Source organism: Spermophilus citellus, assembly GCF_964194105.1.
Source record: "Spermophilus citellus genome assembly, chromosome: 12".
Classification (NCBI taxonomy): Eukaryota; Metazoa; Chordata; class Mammalia; order Rodentia; family Sciuridae; genus Spermophilus; species Spermophilus citellus.
Window position 1 is genome coordinate 103,507,295 of NC_138198.1, and position 18,214 is coordinate 103,525,508.

An 18,214-nucleotide genomic window follows, 5' to 3' on the forward strand; every position below is an offset into this window, starting at 1 on the left:
TCATCTACTGAAGGGCAACTAGGTTGGTTCCACAGTTTAGCTGTTGTGTTTTGTGGTGCTATAAACATTGATGTGGTTATGTCCCAGTAGTATGCTGTTTTTAAGTCCTTTGGATATAGACCGAGGAGTGGGATAGCTGGGTCAAAATGGTGGTTCTATTCCCAGCTTTCCAAGGAATCTCCATACTGCTTTTTCATATTGGCTGTACCAATTTGCAATCCCATCAGCCATGTATGAGTGTGGCTTTTTCCCCCATTTCCTCCCCAACACTTATTGTTGTTTGTATTTTTAATAGCTGCCATTCTGACTGGAATGGGATGGTATCTTAGATTAATTTTTATTTGCATTTCTCTAATTGCTAGAGATATTGAATATTTTTTCATATATTTGTTGATGGATTGTATATCCTCTTCTGAGATGTATCTGTTCAATTCCTTGGCCCGTTTATTGAACATAATGAAATTAAACCCCTATCTTTTACCATGCACAAAACTCAACTCAGTGGATCAAGGACCTAGGAATTAAACCAGAGACACTGCACCTAATAGAAGAAAAAGTAGGCCCAAATCTCCATCGTGTTGGATTAGGCCCTGACTTCTTAATAAGACTCTTATCAGAATTAAAATAAAGAATCAATAAATGGAATGGACTCAAACTAAAAAGCTTCTTCTCAGCAAAAGAAACAATCAGTGAGGTGAAAAAAGAGCCTACGTTTTGGGAATAAATTTTTGCCAATCGCACATCAGGTAGAGCACTAATCTCTTGGATATATAAAGAACTTGACTTTTTGAAGGTTTCTCCTGTAATTTCTTACAAAGTTCACTGGATTTTCAGAGCATTGAAATGGTTTTATTTGTTAATTTTGACTTGCTTTATAATAGTATTTTGGGGAGATTTGCACACTCTAGTACTTGCCCTTAGAATTCCTGACCTTCCAATACATACGTGTGTGTGTGTGTGTATGTGTGTAGGAGTGGTGTTGGTGGTAGTGGTACACTGAGTATCAGATCCAGGGGCACCTTATCACAGCACTACATCCCCAGCCATTTTTATTTTTTATGTTGAGACAGGATTTTGCTAGGTTGCCCAGGTTGGCCTTGAACTTGATTTTCTGGTCTCACACTCCTGAGTTGTTGGGATTACAGGCAGGCACCATCATTCCCTGCTCTGCTAATACAATTTTTTTTTGTGTGTGTGGGGGGGTACCAAGGATTGAACTCAGGGGCACTTAACCACTGAGCCACATTCACAGCCCTATTTTGTCTTTTATTTAGAGATAGGATCTCACTGAGTTGCTTAGAGCCTTCCTTGTGCTGAAGCTGGCTTTGAACTCACGCTCCTCCTGCCTCAGCCTCTCAAGCCACTGGGATTATATGTATATGCCACTACACCCAGCCACATGGTCTCTCTTGGGGAGTGCATCTCCTTGAACACCATCAAGCCATGCCTGTGACATATGCCCTGTAGGTCTTTCTATACAAGATCCCAGTCAAGATACAGACACCTGTGACGAGGACCTCAGGAGCCAGGTGAAACCTCTGCTGCACACAAATACAATTAGACAGCATAGGCCATGGGGAAGAGTCCTGTGCTGGCCAACAGTGTAACTGAAAAACTGTGGTCTTCCTCTCCCAATATTTTTAAAGCTCTGTCTATTCACAATCTTTCCCAATTTTTCCACTTATAGGTAATCAGTGTTCTGACTGACATTTGGGGAAACCCTCCCCACCTCCCGCCTTGGTCCTGGGGATTGAATTCAAGTGCATTCTACCATCGAGCTACATTTCTAGCCCTTCATTTTTTATTTTGAGACAGCATCTCCATAACCTGTGGAGACTGGCTAGCCCTGAATGTATGATCCTCCTCAAGGTTTCCCTTACCCACCCCAGGAACTGATGTTATAGTCCTGTGTTACCCACTGACTTACCATTGTTTTTGAAATTCATCCATTTTGATTCATTGATTTTCACTTGTCTCCATTATTTTATGCTACTTCATTGTAGTAATGTACCATAATTTTCCCATTCTATTTTTAGTATATGTTTATTTTTGTTAGTATCTCACAAAACAAAGATGACATGAACATTATTTTACCTGTATATGAGTTTCGTTTCCCCTTCCTCCTCCCACCCTCCTTTCCTTCTTTCTTTCTTTCTTTCTTTTTTTTTTTTTTTTTTGGTACTGCAGATTGAACCCACGGGTGCTTAACCACTGAGCCACACCCCCCAGCCCTTTTTTATATTTTATTTAGAGACAGGGTCTCACTGAGTTGCTGTGTGCCTTGCTAAGTTACTGAGACTGACTTTGAACTCCTGATCCTCCTGCTTCAGTCTCCTGAGCCGCTGGGATTATAGGTGTGCACCACCAAGACCAGCTGTATATGAGTTTCTTTAGACAGTGTTTTTAAAGGTTCAGTTGCTACCTGTTGGTTGTGAAATAAGCTGACTCAGTCATGATCTGAGTGTATTACACATATAAGGGTATCTTTTTGTTTCATGAATATCACCAGAAGACACCCCCAACTCCTAAGATAACCCTTTTTCTTATATACTGCCATCTCTAGAGAAAGCAATGCACCATCCCTATTCTGTGTCTTTCCTTCTGTAATGCCCTTTCATGTTGTCCAGTGAAGTTCTTCATCTGCAAAATCATCAGTACTATATTATCAACGTATTCTGAACTTTACCTTCTTACACTAACAGTGACCTGATTTTTCACTGAGGAAATGGCTTCGCCTTGCTAGTGGTGGTTTGTTTTTTTTTCTCTTGCAGTCTCCATCTTGTCTGGCCTGGAGGATGGATAAGTGGTTTTCTTGTTTTTCATTGCCATTTATTTCCTTCCTTCCTTCCCTCCCTCCCTTTCCTTTTGTTTCCTCAACTTACTTCCTTTCTTTCTCTGCCCTCCCTCCCTTCTTTTTCTTTCCTATACTAGGGATTGAACCCTCACAGTTTGGAGTCTGAAAATTCAAATGGCCTAATACAGACTCAGTGAGAGCTGCCCCTTGGCTGTATTTCCTCACAGCATGGTTAGCAGTGGTGGAGAAAGTAAGCAAGTTAGAGCAGAGAGCTGCGTGGGACCAAAGTCAGGCTTTTATAACAACCCTTTCTTGAGAACTACCAGAACTGCTTTCTGAATGCCCACCCTCAGTGACCTCAGGACCTTCCCCAGTCCCCACTCATAGAAACTATCCTGAGACCAAGCCTTTAATCACATTGGACCCTTGGAGACTCTCAGACCATACTGTGGCATCATCTCCTTCATCTTCACCTTTAATAATCCTGCTTTCTACCTTCTTGGAAAATTTGTAGTCCAGAGAAACTTTCAGGGATTCCTGTTTTGTTTATCATTAGGCAGTGAAAGATTAGATAGGTTCCTGTTGCCTTGATAATAGTTTTTGCCTGAAGGTCTGCTTTGCTTGTTGCAAACAGAGGTAAATAAGCTGGGGGGGGGTGGGGTAGGGGTTGATTATACAGTTTTTTTCCCTTAAAATTAATACATGTTCTTATATTTGGGTGATGGACAGTTTAAAATTGTGCCAGATGCTGTGGAAGAACATAATATACACATGGTAATATACACATAATAGGGGTACTAGTCTGTATTGTTCTGGTTTCTGTGAAAAGTATCCAGCAAGAGGGCAACACAAAATGAGTGTGAAAGGCCAGAGATCTGAAAAAAACTCTGTTTTTGTGACATTCTTTGTAGCTGGAGGGAGCTAGGGTGTGTGATGTCCCAGAGGAAACTGGAGAGGTGAGCAGGGGAGAGCAATCACATTCTCCACCCTACCTTTAAGTTTATGTTAATTGTTCCTACATAGTTTGAAAACTGAATATTTCAAATTGTTCTTTTTGACTCTATATAAATTAATCTACCCAGCAGTTTTATTCTGTCAGATGTTATAACTCGTGCCCCTCCCCAGCTTCTCTCTCTGAGCATTTCCTCTTTCCCCTCTGTCTTTCCTTCCCCAGGGCTGAGGATAGAACTCAGGGCCTTGTGCATGGTAGGCAAAAAGTGTTCTTCCACTGAGCTATATCAGGTTCCCCCTTTACATGTTTTGCAAACCCCCATGCCTACCCTTTTTTTTCATTTTGTATTAATCTTTGCTGGCCAAGAAGGACATCTGACCTGAAACAAACTCGCTCAACTTTTCTCCTAGATCTTCACAATAACCTCATTCAGCAGGATACTTTCTACTTCCTGTCTCTTCCCATGGAGGCAGTTTACTGCTTCGATTCTATTAACTTTACCCCTGTATTCATCTTCTGTTGCCTTAGTTTCTTAAGGTTTACAACATCTAATAAAACAAGCACGTTTTTGTTGTCCAGAATTAAAATTAATTTAGCCTTTTAGATTACTGCATACATTATTTTATTTTTTTGCCTTACTGGGGATTGAACCTAAGGCCTTTGGATACTAGGCAAGCACTCTATCACTAAGCTACATATATACTTAGCCACTTAAAAAAAAAAAAATTCAAGGCAGGGTCTTGCCAAGTGGCTGAAGTTGGCTTGAATTTGGCTTCTTTTGCCTCAGCCTTTCTGAGTAGCTGGGGTTATAGGTGGGCACATGCTCTACTCAGTGTGTGTGTGTGTGTACATATATATATATATATATATATATATATATATGTATGTACTGGGTATTGAACCTAGGTGCTCTCTACCACTGATCTACACCCCCAGTCTCCCCCACATTCCTCTTTAAAATTTTGAAGTAGGCTCTTACTGCATAGCAGAAACTGGCATTGAATGCGTGATCCTCTTGCATTACCCTCCCGTATTGCTGTTATTACTGATATGTGCCACCACACACAGTTCAGCTAAGTCCTTTTTTCGTACCAGGGATTGAACTCGGGGGCACTCAACCAGTGAGCCACATCCCCAGCCCTATTTTGCATTTTATTTAGAGACTGGATCTCACTGAGTTGCTTAGCACCTTGCTTTTGCTGAGGCTGGCTTTGAACTCACTATCCTCGTGTCTCAGCCTCCTGAGCTGCTGGGTCTAATTCTTTTCTTTTTTCTTTTTTTAAAAATATTTTTCTTAGTTGTTGATAGACCTTTATTTATTTATATATAATGCTGAGAATCAAACCCAGTGCTTCACACATGCCAGGCAAGTTAATTAGTGCTCAGCCCCAGCCCCAGCCTCTCTAATTCTTTTTTAATAGGAGAGAAAAACATGTACCAGGCTTGGTGCAGTAATGCCAACTACTCAGGAGGTTGAGACAGAAGGAACACAAATTCAAGGCCAGCCTTAGCAATTCACCAAAAATCCTGTCTCAAAAGAAAATGAGAAAAGAAATGGGCTAGGGATGTAGCTCTGTGGACACGCAGTAATCCCTAGTAACCCAAAACAAAACAAAAACACAAAATCCCATGTTGCAGGAGGGCTGGGGATGAGGCTCACTGGTAGAGCCTTCACCTAGCACAAGGCCCCAAATTAGATCCCAGCACCACACATGGCACAAACAAAAAAAGCTCGTGTTGCCTTTAACTTCCCCTCCACATTTATTCATTCATTTATTTTGTAAACTCTGGGATTGAACTCCAGGGTTTCATGCATGTGAGGCAAGCACTTTACCACTGAACCACATCTCCATCTCCTTCTAGGACATTTAAAAATACCTTTTTATATAAAGATGTAATTCTTTGTGAAAGTATCGTCCAGCCTACCTTATGAGAAGAGATTCACACGTAGGATCAAGATAGAAGGAGCATGAAGAGGGACAGAATATGACATCATTGCTTCCATTGAGAAATACCTGACAGAGTTTCTGTCTAGAGTGGTGAGAGTGGACACTGAGACTAATGGACAGGCTAGAAAGCTATTTAGAATTAGTCAACCTGAAGTGAATGTTAGAGATACCCACCTTTCAAAGCAAAGAGTTTGAGAGTAGTAGGAAATTATAGTCTTGATAAATGTTCTGTGGAGGACCGTAGGTACATCCAAGGGGGTGATGACAAAGAGGAAACTTTAAAAAAAAATTATTTATTTTTAGTTGTAGTTGGACACAATACCTTTGTTTTTATTTATTTATTTTCATGTGGTGCTGAGGATCGAACCCAGGGCCTCGGATACGCTAGGCAAGCGCTCTACCTCTGAGCCACAACCCTAGCCCCAAAGAGGAAACTTCTAAAGACAAAAACAAGAAGTTTATGTAAACTATTTTTTTGAAACAGAGACCATTGGTTGCAAACTTTCATTGCAAGAATTGACATTAGCTCGTTGGTGGAGACTGCATTGTCATGGAAGTATCCTTGTGAAAGGGCCTTATCTGGAATACTTTGATTTTTGAGGAATTCTTTGTATTATTTCCATCATAAGCACATATGAAAGAGGGCTATTCCTTTATCCCACATACAAATGACTCCATTTTGATATTGATAGCTGTCACATTTTCCTCCTTTGATGAAGAAATTTCTCTGAAAGCATTTGTTGATCAACCATTCTGAAATTAGGTTTGATTGTTGTTGGACCTGTCATGGTGGTTCTCATCCAGGAGGATAATGGAGGGTAATGGCTAGCCATTAGGAATTGATTTAAAAACTCTTTATTGCCACATTGGAGCAACAGGGACTTTAGAAAGCGAAGCTCTCAGGCTATTCCACCTGGATTTTACTGTCAAGTTTAGTTTTATCATAGCATTGTCAGTTAGCTATCATTGTAAAGTGTTTGGCCAGCACTATTCTGTTAGAAGTTGTATTTCTTCAGAAATTTGACAGGCAACCAGGTACCATGGTCAATGGTAGAACATTTGCCCTGGCATGTACCAAGCAGTCCTTGAGTTCAGTCCCCAGTATCACAAACAAACAAACAAACAAAAACAACAAACAGAAACAAATAACAAAAGATCAAGGGGGACTGAGTGAGATTAGTAGCCATGTGCCTTGTTCTTTTGTCTGTTTGGGTATCATCTTGCCTAGAGGAATGATCCAAGTACAACATATAGTATTAACAACAACAGACTTCACCTTGGTGGGCCAGGAAATAATCATGAGCTATTCTGTTAACTAAAGTCACTCTAGCAAGAGAATTGAATGAGTACTGCTGTGGAGCAATAGCCTCTGCTCCAGATTCCTAGATCTGGGTGCAGTAGAGCATACCTGTAATCCCAGTGGCTTGGCTCTAGAAGATTGCAAGTTGAAAGCCAGCTCAGCAACTTAGCGAGACCCTGTCTCAAAAAATCAAACTGGCTGGGATGTGGCTCAGTGGTTTAAGCACCCCTGGGTTCAATCCCAGTTTACCTCCCCCCCAACCCCCCCCCCCCCAAACAAAACAAAACAAAAGATTCCTGGAGTAACGAACTAAATTCTGTAATCATTTCTTCTTTAGTACCTACATTATACCATGGTAGAAAAGATTTTCTGTAGTTCTGTGCTTCACTAGGTAACTCAGGGTTGGAACCTTTAATACGGTGAAAGAGGGTTAGTCAAATGATTACCCCAATGATCAGTTTGGGATCTTTTGTGTTCTGACAACAAAATAGTGAAATATCTTGGGAAAGAAGAGAGTAATACCTGGAGAAGGAGATATGAGATTTAAGTGGTGGTAAGAAAAGAATTTCAGGGCTGGGGATGTGGCTCAAGCGGTAAGGGCGCTCGCTTGGCATGCGCGCGGCCTGGGTTCGATCCTCAGCACCACATACCAACAAAGATGTTGTGTCTGCCGAGAACTAAAAAATAAATATTAAAAAAATTCTCTCTCTCTCTTTAAAAAAAAAATTAAAAAAAAAAAAGAAAAGAATTTCAGAGATGAGTGAATGAATGAGTGGTCCAGTTGAGTGTGAGAGGTTGATGAGAACCAAGTAACAATAATGATGTAAGGTTATAGGGACATAAGTAGTTGAACTCTAATACCTGTAGAAGAAGGGGTCTCGCCTTTAGATTGAGGGAAGAACAGCATGGGAGAAAATGCTGTTCTAATAAGAAATATGTTGCATATTTAGAAATTCACTGCAAACATTAACCAGAAAGTTCAAGAGCCTTTCAACTCATTTACCTGATGCAATTCCCATTTGATAATCTTATCGCTTTCTATTGCCATCTACTTGACTATCCCTATCAAAAACAGCCTCCCTCAACCAAACCAATCTGTGCGATAAGTAGTCTGGTGATTGGGAAAAGTTAAACTCTATGTATGACATCTTTTCCTCTTGTATTTAGGGAATTTCAATTTAATTCCACTATAGGGAGTTTTGTCAGAGCTTGGTTTTCCACCTCTGATGACTTTCCCCTGCTTATATTTAATTAAATTTGTACAATAAGGAGAAAGCCTAGTAGAATTCACTGAATAAAATTGACCCAAAAGTAGTTTGGTGTCAGGGCCAGAAAAAAAAGCATAGCTCCCTTTTATTCAGAAGATTTTTTCAGAAAATTTTTATGTCAGAGAGGAGTAAAAGACGATTTTTTGTAATATAGAATTCAAGAGGTACAAAACTAAGTACAGTACCAAATCTTTCTATTCCTGTTTCTTTATCCACTCTTTCCTTACCAGAGCAGCTGGCATTGCCAGAGATTCTGTGCTTCTACAAACAAATTCACATAAATAAATATAATTGCCTTTATACAAATTGTGTAATTATCTCTTTTGTTCCTTTAAATTTTGTTCATGAGAATTGCTCCATGTCACTATATAAAGAGTTTTCTCATTCTTGTGGCCCTGTTGTATAGACATGCCGTAATGAGCTAACTGGTATCCTGTTTATGGTTGATGTTAGTCTTCTGTGATTGATTTGGGCAAATGTGAGTGGTTTTGACCACAATTCTGGTTGCTTATTTAGACAGCAGAAATTTAAATCTCATTTAATACTTAAATTTAAGGAACTTGAAAGATCATTTGATTAATGGGCCTTATTGAAAATAATTGGTATTATCATTTTTCTTTTAAGAAAAAGTCTATATTCATTTGTCTACCCACACAACTTGTTTCCAGAAGAAATAAGAGTTATGGTTGTTCAGCAAATTTATTTTTCATCTTTTTATTAAACATTTACAAAAGAAATTTGGTTGAAAAGACCAAAGCCCACGTCATCATGAGACTTCTCAGATTCTTTGTTTGTTTCCACTTTCTTCTCCTCACCTGGAGAAGGACTTGCTGATGTAGCACCAGAAGCTAGAGCAGGTTTAGCATCACTTATGTTACCAAGGAGGCTACCAATGTAGACTTTGGCCAGGGCGTTTGCAAATAAGCCAGGCCAAAAAGGTCTACATTTCTACTAGCTGCTCTTGTGACAACCTTGATGGTATTCTCTGTATAGATTACCTCCTTGTCCTGCATAAGGAGAGTAATGTAGATCTAGGTGATATGGGAGATCAGAAGACCATGGTGGGGCAGTGCCGGACTCCATGACACTTATCTCCAGATTAAGTGAGAGCCCCAACAAGGCCTTAGCTTCTTTGGAAGGACCAACCCCCTTGGCAGTTTCTGAATAAATGGGGCAGTAAATTTTATTTTTCAACATGACATTGTATTGTGATATTTTGAAAAGGTCCATCTTTGAAAAGTGCTGCCTTCTTTAAAAAAGTAGAGGCTTGATGTTTGTTATTTATGGTTGATATTAATTTCATTTCATTATATTTCTCAGATATTTTAACTTTAAGGAAAAAATATCTGTATTTCACTTTATATATATAGTGAGTCTCAATTAGCATCCACAGAAAGTGACAACCCGACAACTGGTCAAGTTTATTAGAGTGATTCCTCTAATCATTGCATGCTTTCCCCTTCCTCTATTGGTCACCTGGTTATATATCAACAGAAAAATCAATTTTCTTTTTTTGTTGCTGGGAATTGAATCCAGGGCCTCACACATGCTAGGCAAGTGCTCTACCACTGAACTTTTTTTATTTTTATTTTGAGACAGAGTCTTGCTAAGTTGCCCAGACTGGCTTTGAATTTGTGATTCTATAAGCCTCCTGAGTTGCTGGGATTACAGGTTTGCACCACCATGACCAACATCAAACACTCATTGTTAGAAAATCTAGGGTTAATTCTTTGTGCGTGGGAGGTATTTTAAATTGACAATTTTTTTTCATGTTTGTATTGCAAACATACTTCATTTATGACACTTTAAATTTGTGGTTTTAACTTTTACTCTGTTGGCTTTCAAAAGTGTTACATTACTTTTGAAACAGTGTTAGGAAAACATTTATGCTTATTTTCATTTAATTGAAAAATTAGTAATGATACAAATATGCTTATGAAGTAGGCTACCCATGGGAGTATTTTTTAAAATATTTTTTTCTTTAGTTGGACACAGTATATTAACTTTATTTATTTTTATGTGGTGCTAAAGATTATGGAACCCAGTGCCTCACGCATGCCAGTCGAGCATTCTACCACTGAGCCACAACTCCAGCCCCCCATGGGAGTATTTTAAACCTAATAAAATATTCCAGTAGCTATGAATGTTCTGGTTTTCATAAAAGTATTAAGGAAACCTATCAGAATTCCTGTTTTATTAGCAGTTGAGAACAGGGCTATGAAAAATAAAAACAGGTATAGAATATCTCTGTTTCTATTAACAAAAAGGCTTAGCCTGTTAGACCAATAAAAAAATTTTTCAGATTTTTTTGGGTTATCTTCTATTATAAGTTGAACCATCAGGTAACTTGGTAGAGTCAACTGATAAATTTGCCACAGTGCACATGACTAGCATTAGATTAATGTTATGTCTGTGATTTATGGAACATGATGGTTTTTGCCTTCTGTAATGTTCCATGGGCAGGCAAGATATTGACTTGTGTTGCACATTCTTAGCATCCTCTTAAAAACTTACCAGTTAATGAAATCTGCACTATATAGGTCATAGACTTTTGTGGTTAAAGATTACTTATCCCTGCCTCTTTCCCTCCCTGCCTTCCTTCCATTGGCCCACTTCCTTTGGACTGTTTCTTCATGATTAATTAGAGTTATATTATTCACAGTGGAGGTGTGGGTGTTAAATTCTAAATTTAGCATGTAAGGTGTAAAATGTGTGTAGGATGCCTTCTCTTAAACCCTTTAGAGTCATTCATAGAGTAGAGTTTCCTGGGTTCACAAAGTAGTTGAACTGTATTTAGAGGCCATTATTTATTGGGGGGGGTTGCTTAGACATTATACTCAAATTCAGCATGAGAGAGATATGGGAACTAGGAAGGACGGAGGGAACAGTGAATCTGGCCATTTGTTTTAATGCTACTTTTGAGCAGTCTTACCAGGAGGGTTGTGGGTATAGACAGGTTTGATATGCATACTTTGGTTGCTCATTTGTCAAATGCATGTAAAGCATGCATTGTTTTGTAAAAAAGCTCCGCTACTTCTTTTTTATTTATTTTTTGTTGTAGATGGATTCAATACCTTTATGTATTTATTTTTATGTGGTGCTGAGGATTGAACCCAGTGCCTCTCACATGCAATGCCGGCGCTCTGCCACTGAGCTACAGCTTCAGCCCTCAGACTACTTTTTTTTTTAAGGTGTTCTTTTTCATTTATATTAAAGTCAAATATACACATTAAGTACATCAGAGTTTTGAAGATCCTTTTTCTATTTAAAGTTCTAAACTTGAAAATTCTTGTTTATTTGCTGGCTTTGTAAGTTTAGTAATAGTGGAATAATGTGCCCTTCTTAGTAGTTGAATTTGTTAGGATTTTGCTAAGCTCTTTGAATTTTCAGACTGTTTAAAGCAAATGGATAAGGACATATAATATTTTAAAGGCCTTCAAAATGGTAATTTTGGTTAGAAAAATCTTAGAAAGTGGGCATGTTTGTTGAATGAATAATCCTCCATTTCTTTTTATTGATTTTGTGTGTTTTTGTACAGGTTGCTTTCCTGTTGCATCTTTGATATCGTTTCCTAGACTCTGCTCCATGATTTAACTTGAAATTCTGAAATGAAGATGGAAGAGGCAGTGGGAAAAGTTGAAGAACTCATTGAGTCTGAAGTCCCACCAAAAACATCTGAACAAGAGACAGCCAAGGAGGAAGACGGATCTGTAGAACTGGAATCTCAAGTTCAGAAAGATGGTGTAGCAGATTCTGCAGTTCTTTCTTCAATGCCTTGCTTGTTGATGGAACTGAGAAGAGACTCTTCTGAGTCTCAATTAGCATCCACAGAGAGTGACAAGCCGACAACTGGTCGAGTTTATGAGAGTGACTCCTCTAATCATTGCATGCTTTCCCCTTCCTCTAGTGGTCACCTGGCTGATTCAGATACATTGTCTTCTGCAGAAGAAAATGAACCCTCCCAGGCAGAAACAGCAGTGGAAGGAGACCCTTCTGGAGTGTCTGGTGCCACAGTTGGGCGTAAGTCTAGGCGATCCCGTTCTGAAAGTGAAACATCTACTATGGCTGCCAAGAAAAACCGGCAATCCAGTGATAAACAGAATGGCCGAGTTGCCAAGGTTAAAGGTCATCGGAGCCAAAAGCACAAGGAGCGGATCAGACTACTGAGGCAGAAACGGGAGGCTGCTGCGAGAAAGAAGTACAACTTGCTACAGGACAGTAGTACCAGTGACAGTGACCTGACTTGTGACTCAAGTACAAGCTCCTCAGATGATGATGAAGAGGTTTCAGGGAGCAGCAAGACAATCACTGCAGAGATACCAGGTAGAGGATGTTTTTTAAACTGACTGTAAAGCAACTGATGGCATTTCTCAGCTGTCAGGCTCAGTTAGATGAGTGACACTTGAAAAAATCCAGGAGACCTGCAGCTCTGAGTAAATTTGAAGACTGCAGTCTGTTAACAAGATGTGGCCAATTAAAAAAACAAAAAACACCAAACCTTTTCTGAGGTTTCCAGTGCACTTTAGCACATCAGCAGAAAAATTATTTAAGTTGTTACTGGTAGGGACAAGATTATTTTTTAAGTAATGGAATTTCTCACAAGTCTCTTTCTCTGTAATACATTACCTGAACTCCCATCTTTGCCTTTCTAGCACGGCTTAGATTTAACATTTACTATTCAGCATTATTATGAAGTATGTTTTCCTCAGGAATAGGCAACTTGCTTTATTATATAGTCACTGCACTTATGTGTCTGAAATGACACGTTCTGTCTTTCATTAAAGTTTTCTAAGAACTGCTCCTCCTAAAATGGTAATTTTATGTTTTCCCCCAATTATGAATGATAAACTAGTTATCTTTGTTGCATACTCACATTGGACAGATTTTTTTTTTTTTGGCAGAATTTCCCGTTAATCCCCAAAGCTTTAAAAAGTTTGTTGGAAATTTATTTGTTCCAGCTGTCATTGGTGTAAGGGTCTGTAATTTATTACATGTTTGACATTTCTACTTTCCCTGTATTATCACATCTGATACTGTGTACTATGACAGACAGTCTTGAAATTTCATAGTGGAAGAAAGATGATATATGAATGATTTTGAAGTGGGAAATTCTCACTGGTCAAGACTGATGATGATTAGAAAAATTTTGTAAACTACCTAATGTTTAATAGATCATGATAATATTGTTTATTGCTGCATTAAAGAGGGGGAGATTTTGGTTTTCTAAAGTTTTATAGGTGACTATGCTTCCCCCCCTAGTTTTCTGTTTCTACACACAAAGACAGCATATTGCTGATATACAAAGGATATTTCAAGGAAAATCATATTGGTTAATTAAGCCTATAACTAACCAAACTTATATAAATTCATCAATAAGAATGATTGGTTTTAGAAGCACTTTATAGGTGTTCAATTTACAAATAAAAGCTTCATCCATATGAAATATTAAATATGAATTTTAAACAGTCTTTAGAAATGCTTTTTATTCTTTGAATATCTCTTGAAAATTCATTTGTTAGTTCCTTGTATAAAAAATACTCAGAGGGAATTTACATAAAGCTCATTAGAGAAGCAGACTTCAGGGTTGTTCTAAGGTAGGTTCTAGGTATATTTCAATTTTAGAGTTAGTAATGTTTTTAAGAAAGCCTTATTAACACCCATAAATTGTTCATGAATTTTTATATCCTGTTCTCATGCATTCTTATATTCTGATCTGGTGTATTAATCAAGATCATGATAGCTCTCTTGAACAGTCTTTCATTCCACTAACCAAATAGTTTTTATGTAATTTCCCAATACATGACCCTTTTATGGAAAGGGAGAAGATGAGTGGACAGAATTCTCTTTGAAGGTGGAACCCCATTGTAGAAGTGCCATGATAAATATCTTCATGGGTAATTCTCCCTGTTTGGCTTATTTAAATAGCTTAGGTATGCTTTAGTCATATTTGACTACCTTGACCATTGTTTAAAACCTCTAAAACACCAGTAGTCTCTTTCTTATCTATTCTGAATTGTATACTAATCAAACACCAAAGTAAATTAATCTGAATCTATAGTTTCTATTTTTTTTATACTATTTAGTGAATTTTTGGCTTTTGGAAATATGTAGAGTTTTCTAAGGTAATGATGAAGAATCAAATGACAGTTTAAGGTGCAGACCCACGTATACGACTACCTATGTTGGGCACTGCATAATTTTGCGGGGGAAGTGCCATTCATATAAGACAACTATGAATGGTCTTTTCTGTTATTATGCAAAGCAGCAAAGATGGAACAACCTAGAGTTTAAATATTAGAAACTTCAGGTCAGCTGTCTATATTGTTATCTCTGAAAAATTTTGCATCATGCATTTTTAATGTAAATTAGGTATACTTTAGTTTCCTGAGTTGATTATGACTTTGGGCAAGAGGGGAGACATGTTCAACCATATAGCAAGAGCAATTGTTGAAAAGTTGTGTTATGAACTAACTTGAGTGAATAACATGGACATTCAGGGAAACTTAAACTGGATGTGCCTAAGAGAATATCTTGGATGTTGAAATTTGCATCCAGCTGTTTACACAGAATGGAAACCAAGGGGAAAAGTAAAAACTTCTTACTACATGCTATTTCATCAAGGTTCAACCAAGTTGATAATTCAGAAAATGCTTTATAAGATTTTGGCAGCAGCATAAAAGTTGAAGGAATTATCTTGAATGTACTCTTATGCCAAGTAATATAACAATTAGTGCATTTTCTTTTAAAAAGTGCAAATAATGATGTAGACTAATATAGTGCATGATCAAGCTTAATAATTTATTTTGATATCTAGGCAACAGATGCTTATTAAGGTTTTAAAAAATAATATCAGTTAACTGACAGGTGGCTTGTTATTAGCATTCGACCATTTTCTTCTCGAAGGTTTTGGGAATATGGATGTTATAATAATCTGTTTGGAGATATCATACCAAGATAATTCTGGCAATTCTTTCATTTGGGTGACTTAGAAATGAGCCAAGAGTATTTTATAGTAAAATTTGTAGTATTTTGTAGTGAATTAATGTCAAAATGGTTATTCATGACTTTTATCAAGTGTCTGATTCATCTTTACAGATTTTTTGGTGTGTTTTATGTATTTCCATGATTGGAGCATTATTTTTCATGAGGGGGGCAGTCTCTCTGTAAAATCACTCCTTAACTCTATAAAATAAGCTGTTGGAGGGATTTTGATTTTTTTAATATGAATAATGGGCGTTAGACTCCATTCAGTTCAAGAAATTCATTCTGTGAATAGATATGTACTTCAGTGTACATGGGCAGCAGGAAAAAAATTTCATAATTAACACAGGGTGAACCCCAGGTAGCTTCATCTTGTCTTGGCTATAATTGCTTGCTTTTGTGTGTCTAATGGTATACCAGATAAAATACCTAGAGTAGGGTTCCAAAAATGGTACCCATTGTAATAGGTAAGAGACAGTTGTCTCACTTAGTTTCCTCTCTTGAAGAATGTCAGAGATGTTGTTGAAGACAGCTGTTAAAGGTCACCTGAATTCTCTCAATCCACATGAGCAAATCAGAGTAGCTCAGTCTGCCGAAGCTAGGATCCCAGCACCCATTATTCACCAGATTTATGTACTGAATGTATCATAACAAGCTGTTGTCTTACCTCACACTTTTTCCTGTGATAGAGATTATTATACTTGATCAATTTACTGTTACTTGGAAGTTAAAACAATAACAACAACAACATTTCTTTTGAAGTGGTAAATTCTTTGTAGAAAGTTTTGGAAATGGAAAACTGTGAAGTAAAATATTAAAGTCACCCATAGATTCACTTTTGTCAACATTTGAGTATGTTTCGTTCCATAATATATAACAAAATTTGTCACTAGATAATGCTTCTATTTCCTTTTCCTTTTAAAGTTATATTTTGAGCCTTTAACCAAAATGCTATTATCTAGGATATTTGGATTTTGAATAATTGAGCTAACTATAACTTCTTCTATGTCGGTCATTTGGGCTATTTTTACAGCTTGCTATCATGAGTAAGAGTATGAACACCTAGGGCTCTTGACCTTATACTTCCTACTGCTTTTTAAATGTTTAGGATGGAAATGTGGATCAGTGAGCACTTGCTTAGCACGCATGAGACCCTGGGATCGTTCCCCAGTACCACACAAAAACAAGTAAATAATAAAATATATTTTATTCTATCCAGGAGTTTTGGATGTCTGTCCATTATATTCTTGCTATTGAGTATTTATTTTTAGAAAATCTTGCTGATGAAGTAGAAGAATTGTATCTTATAGTAATTTGCATTTCTTTGATCAATACAGTAAAGTTGAAAAATCATGTTTGGCCATTTGTATTTTTTTGATAAACAGTTTATTCTTGTTCTTTTCACATTTTCCTCTGGCGTGTGGTTTGTTGCTATTGTTTTTCCTTATGAATCTGTGAGGGTTCTTAACCTATTGGATATTTAATTGTTTGGAATAACTTGAGCAGTATGAACTCATAAGACCCTAAGCCCATAGAGAGAATTCCATGAAGCACATTATTGGCCTTTTCCTAGATTGACTACAAAGTTATTCTCTTAGTGACAAAAGCTCCATTTCCCTATTGTAGGCCTTTTGTAATCTGGTTATATTTTGATAGCTATTTAAGAGACTTACTAAATAAAAAAGCTGATAATAAAATACTGAAACAGAATAATCAGGTAAAAACTGTTCAGTAAATGCAAACCAGGTGGATAAAATTCATCCACTTTAACCTGGCTATATGTTAAAATCACCAGGGAGAATATTCTGATGCTTGGGACCCACTTTATCCCAATTAAACTAGAATTTTTGGGGTCTGATCCTATGGCATTAGCAGTTTTAAAGCTCCCCAGGTGATGAAAGTGAATAGCCAGGATTGAGAACTACTTTCAGTTAAGTGAAAGGTGAGCTGGGTGCTGTGGCATGTGCCTTTAGCTCCAACTACTTTGGAGGCTGAGGTAGGAGATCCCTTGAGCCCAGGAGATTCAGTCCAACCTAGGCAACATATCAAGACCTCCATCTGAAAAATTAAATAGAATAAAATAAAGTGATATGCTAAGTCTCTCATAGCAATGGTTTTCAAGTTCTAAACAATGCAGCCTTGTTTTTTTTGAAATTGTATTATTGTAAACCATGCATTATCTTATATTAATTAACAAGCATAAGCATCTTTTATTCTATTTAAATGAGTATTTTAAAAGCATGAATTTTTAAAATGTAGTTTTCTGTATATTAAAATATGGATGTTAACTTCAGTTTACAAGCTTTTAAGTTTGGTAGGTATCCTACCTTTGGCAGTATGTTGGGTTAAAGCAGTAAGATACTATTTTTGACTTGCTTTTCCTACCTTATTTTCTAAAATGAGTGCCTGTGTTAAGTTTTTATATATTAAAGCATAAATGTTGCTTTTGATATAAGTCTTTTTCTCAAAATAGGATATATCAGTGTTAATAAAAGTGGCCTGTGTCTTTAAAGTGAAAATATGGCCACTGGAATTTTTTATGTGCTTTTCTTTAGAGCAGTTTTAGGTTTATAGCAGATTTGAGCAGTTTCTATGAACCCTTGCCCTTACAAAAAGCCTTTCTCACTCGCACCATCCTGAACTAACATCTAGATTTTTTACAATGATAAACATACATTGACATGTCATTGTCATCCAGAGTCTGTCCTTTACTGTTAGGGTGCCCTCTTGTTCTGGGATCTGTGGGTTTGGGCAAATGTGTCCCTCTTTTTAAAGCCTCAAAAATGTCTTGGTTATCAGTGTTTATTGCTGGTAGTCATCTTTATGAGGCTACAACTTATTTCGTTGCCCCCTGCACAAGTGTTTGTACACCATTTTCCCAAGTTCTATAGGTTTTTTGTTTTGTTTTGTTTTAAAGTCAAGATAACATAGAGTAAGTAATAATCAGAGGAAAAGGAATAAGGTGAAGTT

General features: G+C 37.4%; 1 protein-coding gene across 2 annotated transcripts in view; it reads left to right on the forward strand.

Moving 5' to 3' along the window:
- Window positions 1–18,214, forward strand: part of ARK2N (arkadia (RNF111) N-terminal like PKA signaling regulator 2N) — an 89,995-nt gene that overhangs the window by 34,137 nt on the left and 37,644 nt on the right. For both annotated transcript variants that reach the window (XM_081263446.1, XM_081263447.1), the window contains exon 2: window positions 11,802–12,586. In XM_081263446.1, coding sequence (XP_081119572.1) covers window positions 11,872–12,586 — 715 coding nt within the window. In that variant the 5' untranslated portion in view covers window positions 11,802–11,871. The remainder of the gene's footprint in view (window positions 1–11,801; window positions 12,587–18,214) is intronic.